The 16,910-nt window shown below is 47.3% G+C and overlaps 1 protein-coding gene across 1 annotated transcript in view; it reads left to right on the top strand.

The window, feature by feature from the left end:
• The window catches only part of ryr2a (ryanodine receptor 2a (cardiac)), a 957,985-nt gene that overhangs the window by 720,148 nt on the left and 220,927 nt on the right, over positions 1 to 16,910 (top strand). Inside the window, exons 52-55 of the mRNA XM_085980259.1 lie at positions 7,949 to 8,112; positions 11,766 to 11,844; positions 14,498 to 14,587; positions 16,407 to 16,544. Coding sequence (XP_085836385.1) covers positions 7,949 to 8,112; positions 11,766 to 11,844; positions 14,498 to 14,587; positions 16,407 to 16,544 — 471 coding nt within the window. The remainder of the gene's footprint in view (positions 1 to 7,948; positions 8,113 to 11,765; positions 11,845 to 14,497; positions 14,588 to 16,406; positions 16,545 to 16,910) is intronic.

A 16,910-nucleotide genomic window follows, 5' to 3' on the forward strand; every position in this document is an offset into this window, starting at 1 on the left:
GGGGACGCCTGCTGAGTGTCTGGAAGCGCTGAAGCCCCTGAGGGACGGCCTGGACAACCTCTGGGCTTGGAGGGCCCGCAAGCTGGCTGCTCCAACTGGGCATGTCTGGAAGCAGTCTGCCGTGCAAGTGGTGGCAGCTGCACTGCTGACGTTCCAGCGGTGGCATCAGGAATGCTCACATGCAGAGAGAGGACACCTGCACCGTGGTCGGCCGACACACTGGCACTCTGACGGGGCCGCACCGGATCATCCGCCACAATCGACTGCTCCACAGATTCATGGCCTGCTGTGGTGCTACAAGGGCCTGGGGTGATCCTGCCTGATGCAGCTAGGGTGGCAGCAGTGAGTGTTCGCGTGGCCTCAATTTGCGTGTGGACTGTGATGTAATATGCCTTCATCAGACCTGCTTGTATTTCCATCAGACCTGCTTGTATTTTACCTGCTTGTATTGTGCGAACCACACCCTTTTGTTCCTATTGTGTGTATTGGCTACGCCCCTGTCTTTTGCCATATAAAGGTCTCGGGAGCTGTATGAGTCATTCACTACCTGACGAACCCGATGTGGAAGACCTGCTATGCTGCTATGTTCTTAGTGATTAAAAGCCTTCAGTTGAATCCTTGTCTTTGAGTCACTGATGGCATATCAATTTTAATCACTAAAACACCAAGATGGATCGACTCCTGAAACCAGAGCGCTTGGATCTGGACCCCCATGCCTCAGACGCAGCCACACAGTTCGGACACTGGTTCCAATGCTTCGAATTTTTCATTGCAAACTCATCCACTGCCATAGCCGCAGCCGAAACCGCTACCGGAGACATGAAACTGGGAATCCTGCGAAACTGGGTGAGCCATCGGGTCTCCCCTCTCATCCAAGATGCCACCAGCTACGAGGATGCCTGCACCATCCTGAAGGCCCACTACGCGCGGCCAATAAACGTGGTGTACGCCAGGCATCTTCTGACTACTCGCACGCAGCGGCATGGTGAGTCACTAGAGGACTTTATACTAAACCTAAAAGTACTGGGCAGAGACTGTAACTGTAAGGCCGTGTCTGCCATCGTGTACACGGAGGAGCTGATTCGAGACTCCCTTATTGCGGGCCTCAGTTCAAATTATATTCGGCAGAAACAGGCTATAGATGTAGCGCGATCGCTGGATATGGCCCAGAGGAACTCTGAATCCTGTTCCCCAGGCCACGCGACCCACTCCGCCTTGTGGGGGCCGCCATCTTGGAAGCCATCTTCACCTCCCAGGTCTCAGGCCAGCCCAGCACCATCGGAGCCCCAGCCTCCACCCAGGAGCCCCACTACTGCCGCGATGCATCGGGGCCCGAAATGCTACTTCTGCGGCCAGGACAAACACTCCAGGCATCTGTGCCCAGCGAAGGGCACCACCTGTTTTAAATGCGGGAAGAAAGGACATTTCAGCAAAGTCTGCAGAGGGAACCCCGCCTCCAACTCCACCACCACCGCGTGCGTGCCATGGGAGCGGCCATCTTGGAAGCCATCTTGTCCACCCTCATGGAGTCCACCATCTTGCCCCAACTACACGGACCTCCAGGACCCACTGGTGGCCTCGATCACAGTGGATCAATCCAGGCCACATCCGTTGTCTAAATCGATGATGGACATAGAGGTAAACGGGAACAGGGTTAAATGCTTGATTGACTGCGGGAGCACCGAAAGCTTTATTCATCCTAGCCTGGTAAAACGACTTTCACTAACGATAGTCCCCACACAGGGCAAAATCGCCATGGCCGATAAGACTCATACCTCAAAAATTACAGGTTTCTGCACGGTTATGTTGTCGGTAAAAGGCAATGATTACAGAGATTTTAAACTATTGATAATGCCAGATCTCTGTGTGAGCGTGATCTTGGGTCTGGACTTCCAGTGCCACCACCAAAGTATCACGCTTACCTACGGTGGGTCCCAGCCGCCCCTCACAGTGTGCGGTCTGGCTACCCTGAAGGTCAAGCCGCCCTCTCTGTTCGCCAACCTCGCACCCAGCTGTCGACCCATAGCGACCAAGAGTAGGTGGTACAGCTGGGAGGATAGACGGTTCATTGCGTCGGAAGTAGAAAGACTCAAGCGGGAGGGTATCATCGAACGCAGTACCAGCCCGTGGCGCGCCCAGGTAGTAGTAGTTAAGGGTAGCGAAAAGAAGCGGATGGTGATAGATTATAGCCAGACGGTTAATCTATACACCCAGCTAGACGCCTACCCTCTGCCCCGCATAGCGGATATGGTTAACCAAATCGCGCAATACCGGGTGTTTTCCACCATCGACCTAAAATCGGCATACCACCAGCTCCCCATTAGGCCGGAGGACCGTCCATACACCGCCTTCGAGGCGAACGGACGTCTCTACCACTTCCTCAGAGTCCCCTTTGGGGTAACGAACGGGGTCTCGGTCTTCCAGCGGGAGATGGACCGCATGGTCGATGAGAACCAGTTAACAGCCACATACCCATACCTAGACAACGTCACCATCTGCGGCCACGACCAGCAAGACCACGACTCGAACCTCGCAAGATTTCTGAAAACCGCCCTCAGACTCAATCTCACCTACAACGAGGATAAGTGTGTCTTTAGCACCACGCGCCTCTGTATCCTGGGCTGCGTGGTGGAAAACGGGGAAATCGGTCCGGACCCCGACCGATTGCGCCCCCTACGGGAGCTACCCCTACCAAACACTCCCAAGGCCCTGAAAAGGTGCCTGGGGTTCTTCTCCTATTACGCCCAATGGGTCCCCAATTATTCCGACAAGGCCCGTCCCCTCCTGAAATCAACGTCCTTCCCGCTCACAGCCGAGGTCCACGCTGCCTTCAACAGCATTAAACACGACATTGAGAAGGCCGCGCTGCAGGCAGTGGACGAAAACATCCCTTTCCAGGTCAAAAGCGATGCGTCCGACTTCGCTTTAGCAGCCACCCTCAACCAGGATGGGCGGCCCGTAGCCTTTTTCTCAAGAACCCTCCAAGGGCCCGAGATCAGGCACTCCTCGGTAGAGAAGGAGGCCCAGGCCATAGTGGAGGCAGTGCGGCACTGGAGGCACTACCTAGCCGGCAAACGCTTCACCCTGCTTACCGACCAGCGGTCGGTAGCCTTCATGTTTAACAACAAACAGAGGGGGAAGATCAAGAACGACAAAATTCTCAGGTGGCGGATCAAACTCTCCACGTTTGAGTACGACATAATATATAGGCCGGGGGCCCTCAACGAATCCCCCGACGCCCTATCACGAGGGATGTGTGCCAGCATCCAGAGGGACAGGCTACAGGGCCTCCACAATGGCCTCTGCCACCCGGGGGTCACCCGGCTATTCCACTTTATAAAATCCCGTAACCTGCCCTATTCCATCGAGGAGGTCCGGTCTATGACCAGGGACTGCCGCACCTGCGCGGAATGCAAGCCCCGTTTTTTCAGACCCGACCAAGCCCACCTGATCAAAGCTACACGGCCATTCGAGCGACTGAGCTTAGATTTCAAGGGACCACTCCCCTCCACCGACCGCAATGTGTACTTTCTCAACATTGTGGACGAGTACTCCCGCTTCCCATTCGCCTACCCCTGCCCAGATATGACCAGTGCCACGGTCTTCAAGTGCCTCGGCAACCTGTTTTGCACATTCGGCATGCCTAACTACATCCACACTGACGGGGGCGTCGTTCATGAGCGATGAACTGCGCCAATACCTGCTGTCGAAGGGGATAGCCACGAGTCGGACCACTAGTTATAACCCCCGGGGTAATGGGCAAGTGGAGAGGGAGAACGCGACAGTGTGGAAGGCGGTCACCTTAGCACTAAGGTCTAAAGGCCTCCCCACCTCCCGCTGGCATGAGGTCCTCCCAGACGTACTCCACTCGATAAGGTCGCTACTGTGTACTGCTACTAACGCCACTCCTCACGAGAAGATGTTTGTTTTTCCCCGCAAATCAACCTCAGGAGTATCCCTACCCTCGTGGCTCTCCACCCCAGGGACAGTCCTGTTACGGAAGCATGTGAGGGGCCACAAAACGGATCCCCTCGTGGAGGCAGTACACCTACTCCACGCAAACCCACAGTACGCGTACGTCAAGCACGCCGACGGGCGTGAAGACACCGTGTCCATAAAGGACCTCGCCTCGGCAGGAAGCGACGACGACGACCCATCCCCACCACCCCCAGAAGAACCTCCACCATCCCCAGAGGTATCCTCACCACCGCCAGAAGTACCTGCAACACCCCCAGCACATGGATATGCCCAGGAGCTCACCACGGACTCCCGGTCGGAACCCGAGGTACTGTTGCGACGTTCAGGAAGGACTATCACACCCCCGGACAGACTAAATCTGTAGAAGGGGTGAATGTGATGAAATATGCCTTCATCAGACCTGCTTATATTTCCATCAGACCTGCTTGTATTTTACCTGCTTGTATTGTGTGAACCACACCCTTTTGTTCCTATTGTGTGTATTGGCTACGCCCCTGTCTTTTGCCATATAAAGGTCTCAGGAGCTGTATGAGTCACTCACTACCTGACGAACCCGATGTGGAAGACCTGCTATGCTGCTATGTTCTTAGTGATTAAAAGCCTTCAGTTGAATCCTTGTCTTTGAGTCATTGATGGCATATCATGGACGAGGCCAGCAAGTGACTGCGTGGCAGCAGTGAGGACCTGCGTGGCAGGTTCCAGTGCTTCGGAGAAGCCATGGACAGTCCTTTCCACTGCTTCGGACAAGCCCCGGACAGTCCTTTCCACTGCTTCGGACAAGGCCAGAACAGTCCTTTCCGCTGCTTCGGACAAGCCCCGGACAGTCCTTTCCACTGCTTCGGACAAGCCCCGGACAGTCCTTTCCACTGCTTCGGACAAGGCCAGAACAGTCCTTTCCGCTGCTTCGGACAAGGCCGGAACAGTCCTTTCCACTGCCTCGGACAAGCCCTAGACAGACCTTTCCATTGCTGCCCCGAAGCCCTGTACAGACCTTTCCATTGCTGCCCCGAAGCCCTGGACAGCCCCTTCCATTGCTGCCCTAAAGTCCAGCACACTCTTTGCCAGTGTGTCGATCGACTCAGGCATCCTCCCCACTGCAGCCATAAGCTCAGTGTGCCTGAGCCGGGCCTGGGCGCTCATTTCGGCAAGGCTACGCACCTCCTCTGCACTCTGTGCAGCAGTCATGGTGGCCTGCCTCGCCCTCCGGGGAGACAGCCCCCGAGTGTCCCTACCCCCCTCGCGTTGCTGCAGGCCGCTGGTTCCTGCAACTGGCTCCTCATCAGAGCCCCCCCCCTCCCCTCCAGGGTACTACTATCCCCAGTCTGCAGATGCGGTGGCTCCCCTGAGGCTGGCACGGATGGTCCGGCTTCCTCCTGCTCGTCGCCTCCGGAGGCACTGGCACTGGCAGCTTGAGGGGCCGGCTCCCGAGCTGGTGATGCAGCATCTGAAAGCCAGGGAGGTTGAAGAGTGGCTTTAGCAAAAGGACAGTTTGGCAGCAAGGGATGCAAGAGTGCGGCAATGCTATGACATGGGTCCACAGTGCGAAAGCATGCTGGCGGGGGAAACAAGTGGAAGGAGACAGCTGTAATAGTTGAGAACCTCACCATCGCTGTGGACAATGGGGTCGGCAGCTGCAGTGGTGACAGGACCACTCAGACGTCCTCCCACAATCTGGTGGACTCGCTCCTCGAGATCCGTCAAAGGCTGCAGTTGAGGACGACCTCCTCCGGTGTGAAGCTGGTCCTTGCGGTTTCTCGCCAGCTTGGCCTGCGGGGGAAAGGACGGGAAGTGATGTTACGTGATGCCCTGAGTTATGATCTCATGCCCCCCATGGTGGAACAGCCCTCACATGATGCCCTGAGTCAAATGTGCATGTGTGTGACCAGAAAGGGCCATGGGTGCTTGCTGACAGATGGCCATTGGGGCATAGCGCACCCTGTAGCCATAAAGTCAGGTGCGAATGGAGGGATGCATAAGTTTACATAAACACCACTCACCCTCACGACCCGAGTGAGGTCATTGAATTTCTTCCTGCACTGCACAGGGCTCCTGGTCGCCATGCTGCTGGAGTTGACAGCTCCAAGCTCATCGGTAGTCCTTATGATTAGGCCTCCTGCCATTGTCGGGGTAGAGGACATCCCGCTGGCGCTCCACTGCGGCCACCAATTCCTCCAGAGACTCATTGGTGAAGCGCTCTGCTCTCTGCCTCACCCTCTCCATCTGCTCCAAGTTTTTTGCGCCAGAGAAGGGCCTGCGCCGATTTACAGGCCTACAAGGCGCAGAGTGTGGATGCTGGAGCTGCCTGACCCACCCCTTTAAGAGCTGGCCAGCACCTGGAAGTCTCGTGGTCATCGGTAATTGAGAGCACCTGCGCTGCGCCCGCCCGCCCCGATATTGGGTTGCGCCGACATGTTAGCGCCTTAGGAGCCCCGTGTAACACCTGAACTCGCGCCTCAATCACCTTTGGGGCGCTGCAACCCAATATCGCGCGAGGTGGCGATAAGTTGCGTCTGGCTATAAAATTTGCGCTGCGCCAATTCTAACGCCCCAAGCGGGGCTATACCCAATTTCTAGGCCTTTATGTTCAGCATAATGTCTTATTTCCAATCCCACTTAGAATTCAAGTGCTTGTCATTTATAACATTTATTCAAGGACTGGAACTGCAAATAATTTCTTACCCCATGCCAAGAACTGTCTGTTAATGCTTCAAAATAATATAATTTAATAATTTGCCATTATGCTTGTCTAATTGTCTCTTTTTGTGACTCACTGACACTGTGAAGATGGATATATTTTGTAACTGTAAGTGTGTTGGTGATGAGCTGCCTGGAAATACAAAAAAAAATTCCTATCATATTAAAATGACAAAAAGTAAAGGAGATAACATTTTTTGAAGAAGCCCTGTGAAAAGTTATTAAAACATACATAGTTATGGGTGTGCCTGCCCATAATTTGTAACTTTATCACCCACTAGCAAGATTTTCAAGATGACTTACAAAGTGAAAGTCACTTCACATAAGGAGATGGGCGGTATTAAAGTAACTTAGGGTAGAAATTGGTCAGCGCCCGATTATGGTCAAGAAACGGGCAGTGTGACTGGAGCGTGCACTCAAACAGGTCGGCCCGAGGGTCCCTCAAAATTAATAATGGGTTGAGCTCCAGAGGCAGCTCGCCGCACTTCACGGGACCAATTATGGCCGCCTCCCTCACCGGCAGGGACCGTCCAGTATGTCCTGGGGGAAAGAGGGGGCGGGGGAAAGGCAAACCGGGGGGGGGGGGGGGAGCGGCGATCACGACTGCGGGCTAACAGTGGCCCGCAGTAGTGCTGCGGAGCCGGGAGGATCATTCCTGCTCTCCCCGCCTCCACAGAAAGGTAAGTTTAAAAAATGAACTTACTTAACCTTCTCGGGACCTTTCTGCAATATTCAGCAAAACCTAAGCTCTGTCTTTGCGTCTTTGACGAATATTGCAGAAGGGTCCTCAAACAAGCGCAGGACACTTCTTTGCATATTTATGTTGAGCAAGTGCTGTTTTCAGGTGGCCTCCTGGGGCACCTAAAAACAGTGAGGACCAGTATGGCCATGCTGGCGTCATGGATCAGGCACAGGATCAAGTGCCCAGAAAGTGTTCCCATTTTACGCCTGAGAAACAATAACGACGCTTTCCCTTTGTGTTTATAATAAAGCACACTAAAATACTAATAGTACAGTAATTAAAAATCCTTGAATGTCTATAAGGAAAAAAACTGCAAAAGCTGAAAGTCTATAATAAAAATAGCAAAATGTAGAAAAACACAGCAGGAGCATTTTGGATATAAATGTCTTGTCAGAACTGGAATCTGGAACGCAACTAATCCTTTTTATTTGGACTGAGAAAAATGAAAGGGGTGGAGGGAATTACAGATAGACGTGTTTTATTTTCATGAAGAGATCAAATGGATGTTTTGTGTTCCTATATGTCTTCCTGCAGAAATATGAACAGGAGTTATTTAAGTTGGCTTTGCCCTGTCTGAGTGCTGTTGCAGGGGCCCTGCCCCCAGACTATATGGAATCCAACTATGTGGCAATGATGGAGAAACAGTCTTCAGTTGATACCGAAGGAAACTTCAACCCACAACCCGTAGAGACCTCAAGGTTTGATTGGGCAGCTTTTGAACACTTCTGTTTTCTGAAACTTCTAATTCATTATGTCACACCATCCTGATCAGGAGCAGCCTTTACCTGAGCAAACAGACAACATTAAATTCTTGCTGATAGCTCACAACCACAACTTTCAGGGAAAGGGAAGAGACACTTCAGAAGTTGTTTTTCATATTTTAATTTTCATATTTTAAATTAATTTGTAAGCATAATTCTCCCCTTTCTCCACACAGCATGATAACAGTATGGTGCAAATAGGCACTTTGTTGTATAAATCACAAGCCATTCCTTCATATTTGCTTTAAGCAAAAATGAATGTAAAGTGCAACTCCCGCTTGATTTTTGATATATAAGATGTTAAATATTCAGACTGCCTGCTTAAATATTTTATGGGTTTGCACTAAATATCCTCTTGAATTCAGCATCACCAGTTACTCTCTTAAATGGACCTTACGTTCCCTGTGATCTGGGGTGCACTTTTACTGCTCAATATCTAGTTAAACTGTAGCTGACCTGGGACTCATAGCATAGAGCTCTCGCTGCACATACTGAAAACTGTGTTCTTGTATGTTGTGCTGCCACTGTCTTTTGAAAGGCGGACTGTAAGTATTTCCAGTGATGTGAGGCCAATTGTAATCCAACAAACTGGCATATTCTGCATGAAATACATGAATGAATAGAATACTTTCTCGTGAGGTATATCAATTTCATACCACTTCTCCTACCATGTAAAAATATTAACTATGCAACTTTGCCACTGTTCTGGGCAGAGCTCACCAGCTGTCCCTATACTAAGTCTAGACTGTCTTTATGCTATCAACAAGGTAGCACAAGGTTCATTGTGCTATTCTCAAGCCTGTGTGTGTCTCTGAGGGACACCTATCTTGGATTTCTCTCTCCAGAGAGAGAAAACAACAAAGGAAAAGGAAAGACTGTCCTCTGATCCTTCCCTCAGCTCTGTCGGGTTTGGCCCAGTGAGCTTCCAATCAAAGTTACCGCCTAGAATGAAAAGCCACCCCTTGGTGTGGAAGCTTGGGGCATTGGTATGTCTGTAAAGCTAAGCCCCCCCTGCCAAGCATAATGAATAAAAATGATTCTATTATAATGGCAGGAGATACGGCTTGAATCACATTTTGTACATCCTCCTCTCTGGTTGCTTCACACAGCTTGAGTGGGGAAAAATCCTCGAGGGATACCCAGTTTACTGAATTTGTAAAAAAAAAAAAAAAAATCCCATTTGAACTGAGAAGAATAAGCTTCAGCCCATTAAAGTGAAATGTTGCTATAGCAATACAACGGGAGACCCTTTGGGACACTTTCCCTGAAATAAGTTTAAATGAAGGAATGCATTCTACTTTGGTCTCTGCTGTATTCTGCAATGGCAGTGCAGACAAAGGGCTCCCGACGAGACCGATCCCGTGGTCACTTTGTATCATGCGATAGATTCCCAAATACTTGCACATGCACACACCCGCACCCAGTCTTACGCCAGGTCCCACCTACTCCCTAATGGACTCAACAGCAGCATGCATTTGTTTTTTTTTTAAAAGGCTGCATCAACCTTTCGTGAAGCACATTGTTTGTACAATTTGTAGAGACGCAATAGATTCCCCTCATTCATCCTCCTCCTCTCCTCCGCCCCCCCCCCACTCCCTTGCCAAGAATTTCAGTGCACAGAAGAAAAGCAGTGTAAACATCTTTTAGGTGGGCAATATTGGGATCGTGGAGATGTTTCTGCACAGAGACCCCCTTCCTAGCTAACCCAATGTTCACATGGTCACATGTTCCGATAAGACATACCCGATGTCGTCCCGCGGGTGGCGGTACAGTCTTTACTTCAAACGCTTCTGATTCAGATAGTGTCCAATAAAGCCCATACTCCGTCCTAGAACAAAGATTCCATTCAGAGCGCCGATCTCCACATACTCATCAGCTTTCTCCCTTGTAAATGCACCGCAGTTTCTTAGTAAATCAACCATGGCAACACCAATAAAACCATCAACATTTAGGATAAGATTTGGTTTCTTGGAGGTAGTAATCTTCTCCACTTCCAGTGCGTAGTCAAGGAGAGGAGTAGTCAGGAAATTCTGCTTCACAAAGTCCTTTAGGATCTGCACCCTCTTGCCTGGATTATTAATCGACTTCACTCAGTGTCCAATCCCCATGATAAGCTTCTCTTCCTTTTTCATCTTATTGACAAAGTTCATCGCGATGAGATACCTAGGGCTAGCTCATAATGACCTTAATTGTCTCAATGCTAAAATAACAATAAAAGTAGATGTCTATGGTGGCTGGCCTGCCATCTGTATCCCATCTTGGGAATCATCCTAATCAGCATTCTGAATGAAAGTTAAGCTTTTATAAGCATATAAGCCTTTGATAACATTAAACAAAATCCTTTCCAGGCCATACCAAGTAGGCGAAAGTCCCAAAATGCCAGTACACTGAGCTAAGCACTTCAGTGAGGCATAGCCTAAGCCTTGGGGAAATGATTGCAAAATATTAACGTTCATGGAGCACATACTTCCCCTACTTCTCCAAGTCCGTGCATTTGCTTGGTGGTGTCCTGCTATATGGGTCTTGGCTGTTTACTTGAAAAACACAAAGGTACAGAGGAAACAAAGTAGCAGAAGGAAATTCTGCAGAAGAATAGTTGAGGATCAACAGACTGCGAGACCAAGGAGGGTACTCCAGCCATATAGAGCGAGGGTAGATCTTACTTAACCCAGCAGCTCCTGAGGGTGTAGATGAGAAGTATGCCCGATTAACTGAGGGCTCGGCACTGATTCCCCATTGGAGCAAAGCAATTTCTGTGGAGCTGATTTATTCTTTAATAGAAAAGAAAGGAAGGCCCTCTCCTACTGGAATTACGGAATTTTACAGTGCATGGTACCTGTTTTGGTTCTCTTAAGAGCTACCAATTTAGTCCCATTGCCATGCCCTTTTAACATACTCTTAAACTTTTCTTGTTCCCTGTCTTCCAAGTTGAAATTAGTAGCAAAAAAAAAAATCACATTTGGAAGCCCTAAACTGTTGAACCCATGATTTAGTATTTAGTAACACCGACCATTGAGAACATCTACCAGAAACGCTGTTTACGGAGGTCACGGACCATCATCAAAGACCCTACCCACCCCAGCCACAGTCTGTTCGCCCTCCTGCCATCTGGGAGACGCTACAGATGCATTCGCACCCGAACGACCAGATTTAGGAACAGCTTCTTTCCCAGGGCTGTCATCCTACTGAACTCCACAAATAAACTCTAAAGCCTGCACATCTGCCAACGCACTTTATTATGTTTATGTTACAAGCCAAATGAATGTTAAATGTCTTAATCTAAATGTACACTCTCGGGAGCCGCAAGCTTACATTTCGTTGTACTGCACTTGTGCACTAACAATGACAATAAAGTTGATTATTATTATTATTATTATTATTATTATTCTACTAAGAAATAGGAAACAGGTATAAAATTCAGTAAGTCATTCAGTCAGCAGTAAAGGAGGGAGGGAAGGGCAGAAAAATAAAATCCCCTCTAGCACTAATACTGGCTGACCAATGTTATCACAAATAGTTTACAAGTTATAATTAACATAAAAATGTAGTTCAGGAGGTAACTTCCCTTGTTTGTTCATTTCCACTGTCAGTACAACTCTTCCAGAAAAGTTGGATTATTTTATCAACAAATATGCAGAACACAGTCACGACAAATGGGCAATGGACAAGGTAAGGCATTTTATTTTATTTTTATTCTTCCCTGGGTTTCTCTATGGTACACAGTGCCAGCAACTGAGAGAGCACCCTGCTCCTGTGAGCTTCCACTGATGCTTCTCTGGATCTGCCATTGTGCGACAGACCAAAGTGGCCTATCCCATAGTGTCACTGCTCATCATCTCCCTTTGGCAGCATGGCCAAGATCAGGAAGTCAGTGGTTATGGGACTGAATCCATATCTCACCATTGTTATGCTCCAACAGGCTGCACCGTTATACTTTTTTTTAATAAACAGTGTAACCCAATTATAAGAGCATTTGTTACTTATTTTTTGCAGTAATGTTTGATTTTGTTTTGCTCCCACTAAGCTGCATGTTAGTCATGTTCGAGGAGCATTTCACCCATGAAGAGTAGGATGCTGTTACTTCTTTATCCCCCACGCAGTTTTTGTTTAAATATGCTCCCAGTCACATCTGCTTTGATCTCCCCCAGGCCACAGCCTATCTCCTGCTGAGAGGGTGAGCATACACTTAACTGCTAAGCTGTTGCTAGTGTTGAGTCAGTCGCAAGGAGGTGCGCAAATGCTGCACATGTGACTGGCCCTTTGTTGTGCCATGCTCTTTGTGGTAAATCTCTAGCCCTATATTTACCACCTCTCCCTGCCATCACACACAACACCAGGAACTTGCCATATAGACTCGTTCCATTGAACCTGCATCTTGCCACTTCATTTTATAATGGGGAACAAAGAAATGGCTGACCAATTAAATACATACTTTGGTTCTGTCTTCACAAAGGAGGACACAAATAACCTCCCAGAGATGTCGGGGAACATAGGGTCTAATGAGAAGGGGGAATTGAATGAAATCAGTATTTGTATGGAAATGGTGTTACGGAAATTGACGGGATTGAAGGCCGATAAATCCCCAGGGCCTGATAATCTACATCCTAGGGTACTTAAGGAAGTGGCCCTAGAAATAGTAGATGCATTGCTGGTCATCTTCCAAAATTCTATAGACTCTGGAACAGTTCCCATGGATTGGAGGATAGCTAATGTAACCCCACTATATAAAAAGGGCGGTAGAGAAAAAACAGGGAATTATAGACCAGTAAGCCTGACATCGGTAGTGGGGAAAATGCTAGAGTCCATTATAAAAGATGTAATAGCAGAGCACTTGGAAAACAGCAACAGGATCAGACAAAGTCAACATGGATTTACAAAAGGTAAATCATGCTTGACTAATCTACTGGAATTTTTTGAGGATGTAACTGGTAGAATAGATAAGGGAGAACCTGGATGTGGTGTATGTGAACTTTCAGAAGGCTTTCGATAAGGTCCCGCATAAGAGATTAGCGTGTAAAGTTAAAGCACATGGGACTGGGGGTAAGGTACTGTCTTGGATAGAGAACTGGTTGGCAGACAGGAAGCAAAGAGTTGGAATAAACGGGTCTTTTTCCGAGTGGCAGGCAGTGACTTGTGGGGTACCGCAGGGATCGGTGCTAGGACCCCAGCTATTCACAATATATATAAATGATCTAGGCAAGGAAACTAGATGTAATATCTCCAAGTTTGCAGATGACACAAAGCTGGGTGGGCATGTGTGCTGTGAGGAGGATGCAGAGAAACTCCAGTACGAATTGATCAGTTTGGGTGATTGGGCAGATGCATGGCAAATGCAGTATAATGTGGATAAATGCGAAGTTATCCACTTCGGTGGCAAAAACAGGAAGACAGATTCTTATCTGAACGACAGTAGATTGGGAAAAGGGGAAGTGCAACGAGACCTGGGAGTCCTTGTGCACCAGTCGCTGAAGGTAAACATGCAGGTGCAGCAGGCAGTTAAGAAGGCAAATGGTATGTTGGCCTTCATAGCGAGAGGATTTGAGTACTGGAGCAAGGATGTCTTGCTGCAGTTGTACAGGGCCTTGGTGAGACCACACCTTGAGCATTGTGTGTAATTTTGGTCGCCTTATCTGAGGAAGGATGATCTTGTCATGGAGAGAGTGCAGCGAAGATTCACCAGACTGATACCTGGGATGGCAGGAATGACGCATGAGGAGAGATTGGGTCGATTGGGCTTATACTCGCTGGAGTTTAGAAGAATGAGAGGGGATCTCATTGAAACTTATAAAATTCTAACAGGACCTGACAGATTAGATGCAGGGAGGATGTTCCCGCTGGCGGGGGAGTCCAGAACCAGGGGTCACAGTCTAAGGATAAGGGGTAAGCCATTTAGGACAGAGATGAGGAGGAATTTCTTCACCCAGAAAGTGGTGAACCTGTGGAATTCTCTGCCACACAGGGCAGTTGAGGCCAATTCATTAAATGTATTCAAGAAGGAGTTGGATGTATTTCTTGAGGCTAAAGGGGTCAAGGGATATGGGGAGAAAGCAGGGACAGGGTACTGAATTTGGATGATCAGCCATGATCTCATTAAATGGCGGAGCAGGCTCGAGGGGTCGAATGGCCTACTCCTGCTCCTATCTTCTATGTTTCTATGACATATTTGAGTACAGCATATTTGAGTACCAGTAAATTGCACCAAAGAGCCGCTATAGGATGCTGTTTCAAAAGAGTTTGCTGCAATGATTAAAAAGTGTTAAGGATATCTTGGATGATACTCAAACAGCAATAGGGTCAAATTAACATGGTGTTCTTTTACCAGTTTGCAAATGGATGGGTGTATGGTGAAACATGCAACGAGGCTGCCAAGGTTCATCCTTTGTTAAAACCGTTCAAACTTCTGTCTGAAAAGGTGGGTAGGAAGCAAATATTTATTTGGTGCATCCCGTGTTATTATAGAGAATAATGGATTCTCAGGAATGATTAAAATATAACAATGCCAAAGGATGATGCTGTCAGCTTGCAGAGTGAAGCCTAAGCTGTTTGTAATCATTATTTTAGTCCTAAAATGAAGTTACAGCTTTGAAATTACCCCCATCGATCCATTTTGTTTTAAAGTATACACACCGTGGAATTCATCAGGGTATTTTTATTCTATTTTGTCTGAATTTTTGGTACAAGGAGTTTGACCCAGCTTGGCTATTGATAGCCGGTATGCCCCATGAAGATATGAGATAACATCCACATTGAACGGTTAATAACGCCCATTGTTTGGTGAACTTTAGCACTTATCAAGGTGAAGGATGTTCATGCTAAGCTACAATTGATTACCAGGAAATAATAACAGTTTATATTTTCAAAACACCAGCATTTACGAGAATATTTGTCATCAATTTGCTTTTATCCAGTGTTTCCAAATCAGACAGATTTGGGTTTCAAAGGTTGCTACAATCTGAATTTGTCTTAAGATGAATGATCTGTATGACAAAGACACACAGAAATCTTTCTCGCAGTTGTATACAGTACTTTACAAGTCTCCCATCTATCCAGGAAATCCCAGGTCACCTGTACCAACAGCTGATAGCCAATGTTGCAGAAAAACCTCCTGACTGCTAACCAAAGAGGGCAGTGGAGTCAAGAGGCTGCCCTCCAACTTCAAGAGTTGTAAGCCAGCATATACTATGAACTGGGATTCTTCTGGATAGCTTGTAATATATACAGCTGAATTTGGCCAGAACAGATTATATTTCTATTGATATTTATAAATCAAATATTTTATCATAGAATCAGACAGCACAGAAGGATGCCATTCAGCTCATTGTGCCTGTGCCGGCTCCTTGAAAGAGCTATCCAATCAGTCCCACTTGCTCTTTCCCCATAGCACGGCAAATGTCTCCTTCTCGAGTATTTATCCAATTCCCTTTTGAAAGGGAGAGATGAATTCCCTTCATCTCTCAAGAATTTCTTAAAAAGAGGTGTCAAGAATTTACAGAATAAATGAGACCCAATTATTTTATTTTTATTAATAAATAACACAATCAAGCTACTTTTTGTGTGATGTAATCTGTTTCTAGATCACAGCTTTGAAATATCAGAATTCTGTAAGAACAACTTTGAGAATGTTTTTAGACCTGCAGTTACAATTTACTGCATTAAGAATTCATTAATATGAATATTTTTACAAGTGGACTCAACCCGTTCCTATTCTTACTCTAGCCCATTCCTCCCTATCAGAGAAAGACATGTAAAATGTTGAATTGTCCAGTTGGACATTATACTGGCACGTGTTTCCATTTGTAATGGACGTGTCAATCTCAAACTAATTCATTGGACATGAGAATACTGTAGTAGATGTGACAAATCTGTAAATACAGTAAAATGCCTTAAATTCAAATGATGTAGCCATAATATTCTGATAAATACATTAGATTTAAATATATATCACTAGTAAAAGGTCTATAAACAGCTAACTTTAATTTTCCCTAGGTTAACTTTGTTACGGATTTTTTTTACTTCAAGAAATCAGTGAAATTAAAATCCCTTTGAAAATATGATTTATAATTGTAGCTTGTACTTGCTACTGTCTAGTAAATGTTTACCCTAACTCGCTTTTCACAATCTTATGAAAACCAAATCAACATTTCTATGTATTGATTTCCTTAAGGACTCTCCATCTTATTTTTTTTTAACCACAAATATAAATTTTAAAAACATTTCTAATAAAATTCCAGGACAAGGAAGTGTATCGTTGGCCAATAAAGGAGTCTCTAAAAACAATGGTTGCCTGGAGTTGGATAATTGCAAGAACACGAGAAGGCGAGTCCATGGCCCTACATAACAGAACACGTAGAATATCTCAGTCAAGTCAGGTAAGACCAACATAAGAACTACAACCTGGATTTTCCATTGACCAGTGATGCTACAGGTCTGTTTTGGTATGGATTTAGCTGTCTTTACCAACTAAAACCACTTGGCACTTGACACCTCCACTGATTGTATTTAGGAATGGGAAAAGGACTTGTTTGCAGCTCCCAATTTTTTTGAAAAACATGTTTGTCCTGCAGGACAGTCTGCCCTCCTCCATCACCAGGACAACCTGCCCTGCTCCACCACAAGGTCAGCCTGCCCTCCTCCACCACCAGGACAGCCTGCCCTCCTCCATCACCACCACAACCTGCCCTCCTCCTTCACCAGCACAGCCCGCCCTCCTCCATCACCACCACAGCCCGCCCTCC

Source organism: Somniosus microcephalus, chromosome 3 (genome assembly GCF_052327205.1).
Source record: "Somniosus microcephalus isolate GS21.2 chromosome 3, FLI_Smic_1.0, whole genome shotgun sequence".
NCBI lineage: Eukaryota > Metazoa > Chordata > Chondrichthyes > Squaliformes > Somniosidae > Somniosus > Somniosus microcephalus.